Source organism: Cephus cinctus, unplaced genomic scaffold (assembly GCF_000341935.2).
Source record: "Cephus cinctus unplaced genomic scaffold, Ccin1 Ccin1_scaffold1641, whole genome shotgun sequence".
NCBI lineage: Eukaryota > Metazoa > Arthropoda > Insecta > Hymenoptera > Cephidae > Cephus > Cephus cinctus.
Genome location: NW_014333919.1, coordinates 1 through 4,649, shown reverse-complemented (window position 1 = coordinate 4,649; position 4,649 = coordinate 1). Strand labels below are relative to the sequence as shown.

Here is a 4,649-nt window from a genome sequence, read left to right as displayed (position 1 = left end):
ATGCATTAAAAAATGTATGAAAAAAAGTTCATGAGCAGAGGCTCGAACTTTGGCTTACCAAGGTGGCACGCTATCGCTTCGGCCATCGAACCCATTAGCAAAGGAGAAAACCGATTAGCAAAGAAGTTGCTACACAAATTTTTAGGTGGTTTTTCTCAGAACAGGCGGCCTACGGGGTCTTATGGCTTGAGCATGGTGTGAGGTTCGGGCATTATTATTACCACACAAAGCCCCATTTCCAAATTCATTTCCCATACTGTGGATTGCCCTTGTGAGAGGAGGAGTTACGGACCTTGGTACGCTGTTCACTCAAAAAAAAATATTTGAGAAGCAGTGGTTATAATCATTTTTTATTCTTAAAATACAACCAAGAACATTTTAAAATCGACTTTGAATTTTTAACAATAGACTACAACGCATTTTCCACTAAATTTTTCTGCCGGTCTGTCGGTAACCCAGCATCGAGTGTACTTATATTCCTTAAAATGTAAGATGACCAATGTCCGGATTTAACCTGTGGTGGTACTATAAGTTGATAGTAGATAATTATAGCATGTAGTTTTTTCATCCTCGGTGAAAAAATTATCAAACGTTTGTACATACATCTGCTTGTCGATAATTCCTTCTTCCAAAATCGCTGATTCGATATTTACAATATAAGCTACCATTTCCAGCATATGGCGATGCGTCATTTCCAAAAATTCCTGTGTATTGTTTCCATACACATTTTATTTACCAAAGCGATCCTTAGTGCTCTACAGAGTGTATCACCTAACATGCACGTTTGAGATTTGCGGTGAAACGATGCACGTAATGAAAACGAACAGGTACACGAGCATCCAGGAAAGGGAATGGACATCAAGAAGGAATCTGAAAATAGATTTGCTATTAGCTGTGAGGAGCATACGGTTAGGACGATGGAGGATTATACATGCTTCACCTTGAGATGCCCAGAAGTTGATTTGATCACAGCAACAGAAATTTTATTTTTTTAGTTGCGAATAGTTGTTCTAAATTCAGTTGGAAATGTTTGTGAACAGAAGTCTATCGAAAACTGCTGGAGCGAGTGTGTTAAAAATGGAATGGACATTTAGGAAGTACCTGGGAACATAAATGATGAAACGTAAAGATTGGAATAGAAACATTTTCAACTTCGCAATCACATATTGATAAGTACTTTAAGTTCAAATTACAATATAAACCTAGACGATAAAGTACTATCAGCAGTATTAAGTATAATATATTCTAAAATTACTTGCATTCTAATCACATATTAAATTGCTACAAGTTTGTTAATACTGACATTCGTAAAGTAAATCTAACCTTAAAATCATGTCTTCTTATAGGAACTGTCAAATATCTACAGTTGTTTAAATATCTACATCGCATAACACAAATTACTTGACAATTGGCTAAAAACGGGCTAGAAAACTACTTTTTGAGAAATTATATAGGTTAAAGCACCGACAAAAGTCATTTAATATATTTCCACCGTGCAGGATTGACGTTGAGCTATTTAATCAAAACAGAGATTCGAACGGAATATATTGTAAGTTGATTGGTGAAATCCATTTCAACCATGCGCAATGGAAACTAAGGGCATATTCTGTAATTGAACCACGGTTATAGTTATTAAATTTCAGTCAATTGCATCGATTGATTTCGACTGCTAACAAAAATCGATGGATGTCATTAGCTAAAATTTAATAAGAACAACTGTGGATCAATTACGGAATATACCCTAACTCGTAACCACACCACATTCTGTAACTTACCACGCACTATAATTACATTAAAGAAATGAAATTTACAAAGGGCTTCGTTCATACCCCGGGTGTCCTAGTGTTCCTCGCCGGTACTTTTACCGGGACTTTTTCCCGTACATTTTCCTGTTCTTCCGTCTGCACATCTACCCGTACATTATTCTTTACGTTTCCTAGATCTGGAAGGATCGCTTCGCCATAGTCTTATTGTGCCGTAACGTCTCGGTGACGAAGGAGTTCGATCGAGAGGTTAGGACCAAGGTATTTTTGGGATCGTTGCAGGTTTAGGACTTGAAACACGCGTGAATACAACAAAACTGAGAAGGTTTGTTGAAATAATCAAGTGTGTTGTACAGTATTTCGACGTACGTCGACTTGGAAAAATATAGGCACCGTTCGGTCTTCCTATTTCCTGTACCGAGTCTACTCCACGAGACCACCTCACCCGTTCGGATTTTAACTGTAGACTGTCGATTTTCGGATGTGCAGCTATAAGCTGGACTTCCGAAAAGTGATTATTGTGCGATATTTCGATTTCCACATCTCGGTTGTCAGGCCGCCTTTAGTTCTGACTTAGCGCATTGCTACACGCGTGAACTACTTGGCCTGGCGTTTCTCAATGGGGTCAGGAGACTCCCAGCACAATATCCATCCCCCCTTAAAGAAAATCGCACAATTTGTACACAGCGTTCGCCCCTGGTGGCCTCGAGTGAAGACTTGATTCTGGTCATTTTCCTAGTGGAGCACAGCTTCCATAATTACTTTGGATACAATTCCCTTAATTTAACTGGCGTGTCTGCCCGTAGCATTGGTTCTGTCTTGCGGGATCTGGTCGGCCCAGCGAAAACGCCTTTCGCGTGATCTATTTAATGCCGCTCTAAGGTTATCTGGCCTTGATACTAGCGGTTCTAACTGGATGTTTACCGCGGGCGTCACCGAGTTCGGCGTGAGAGTCAGCGTCGTTGATGTCGAATTATGCTTACGCTTGTAACACTTGTACACGGCAAAACAAACCAATGCTATTGGCGCTATTGTACCCAATGAGTAGCACCCTAGATTATGATAATATTGTTCTAGGTGTTGGTCGTCCTGGTCCAGGCATGCCTTAATGCTAGACACTCGCGTCCCGAGGCGCGCTAACTCCTCGGGGTTTCGTAGCACTTTAACAAGTTTCACCGTTCCGATATCGCTGGTCACTCGCGGGGGACTAACTTCGTCCATCTCCGATAGTGTGAGATTGAAGGGGGGCAAGTAGTCCTCGTTGGCGACCTGGGTGATGCGACGGATGGTTCGCAAGCTGAAACTCTGGGCGGTTACCGTACATACGCCTACCAAAGTCAATACACCTACGTGTCTTAATGTTTCGTACGAGGCGGGGTTTCCGTCGCAGGTAATACTTATAGGTTCGTCGGTGGGCGCTACAAATAACCATTTACCCGGCTGGTGCATAGTAATCACTAGGATATGGTCGAGCGTGACGACCCGCTTTGGATAGTGAAGGCCGTTGCCCGTGTCCATTTTTGCGAATGCCAGCACGTTGCACGGTGCTGAGCTCGTTGTTCGTTGCTCTGCACGTTAGTGAAGGTGTCGTTGAAGAGGTGCAACGTGAACTCGACCACCTGTAATTGATCCTTCATGCTCTCCTTCAGCATTCGCTAGTTGGAGCGTATGGCGGCGATTTCTTGGTTGATCCTTTCCGCGTCCGCGGTGTCCATAATCCCCTGCGCCTACGCGCTGAGTCCAGTTTCACGAAGTCGTGAACTGTTCCCATTCCGTCTTCTATTATCCGCACCATCCTGGCCACGGAATCAGCAATGGCTCGACAGAGAGGGTCATCTCTTCCTTGTTTCTCGCAGGTGTCTAATAGCAGCCGCAAATTAGCGCTGACGTCGGCTTCTCGTTTCAATAAGGCCACCTGGTCAATGGTAACGGCTAGTCTCCATGTGGCCTTGGCTTCCGAGAGGGTTTCGATTTCTTCAAAGAATATGCTCGGGTTGCTGGCAAACGTGGTTACCGTAAACCCCTTTTCAGTTTCTCTGGCGATTACGCGGCTTTCCGTCAGCAGGACAGTTCTGCAAGAGGAATAGCGTGTTACTTGAGACTGGCTGAACCGTGGAATTGCCTATTCAGAGCGAATTCCCTCTGTCTTTAATTCCCCCCTCTACACCGGTTTCGGTCGCGGCAAGCTGTAGGGAGCTCATTCCGTTTTCTTCACTAGTACGCGATAAACGGCATATATCGGGTGATCTACTGTGAGGGAGTCGCCGCAGGACCCGCTATATTACGTCAGGTGGTATGTATCAGCGACCTTTCCTTTTCTGCATGTGTGCGGCCAACTCGCTGCATCCTCTCTTGACGATTTGCCTATTGCTCCTTAGGACCCACTGGTGATCCCGGCAACGAGAGACCATCGGTCCCTGATAGAGAGGTTCGCGATGAGAACTCTCACGGAAATCAGGCACAGGAGGTTCATGTGCAGGAGGACGGTGGAGGTGGCACTGTGGGCCTCGGTATCTTCAAGGGAGACAAGGACCCGCCCGATTTCTTGGGCCGTCAACGATTGTTCTGTGAGGAGTGCCCGATATGCGGGCGACAGCTGTAGGGCGAGTTCAAAATAAACAGTGTTTCCGTTCGTCCTCCGGCTGTGGCCATCCCGCTTCCTCCTTAGTGCTCAGTGAAGTATTCTAGGCGGTTTGCGGGAACCAGGATGGTCTTCCGACCCATCTTTATAGTGTAGTTAAGCGCCGAATTTCTCGCGATTACTTCGTACACGCCTATCCGCTTCGGGGTCAATTTAGCTGAACGCCTGCGCTGTACGGCTTCGTTGTGGAGTAGGACCCTATCTCCGATGCAGTAGTCTTCTATTTTCGCGTTCGCGTCGTAGGT

At 44.9% G+C, this 4,649-nt stretch overlaps 1 protein-coding gene across 1 annotated transcript; it reads right to left on the bottom strand.

Moving 5' to 3' along the window:
* Positions 1-331: 331 nt before the first annotated feature.
* Positions 332-3,314, bottom strand: LOC107273492. Its single transcript, XM_015751749.2, has 2 exons — positions 604-3,314; positions 332-525 (listed from the first exon to the last, which is right to left on the bottom strand). The coding sequence occupies exon 1, from the start codon at positions 3,279-3,281 to the stop codon at positions 2,547-2,549; it is 735 nt and encodes a 244-aa protein (XP_015607235.1). The 5' UTR covers positions 3,282-3,314; the 3' UTR covers positions 332-525; positions 604-2,546.
* Positions 3,315-4,649: the final 1,335 nt, after the last annotated feature.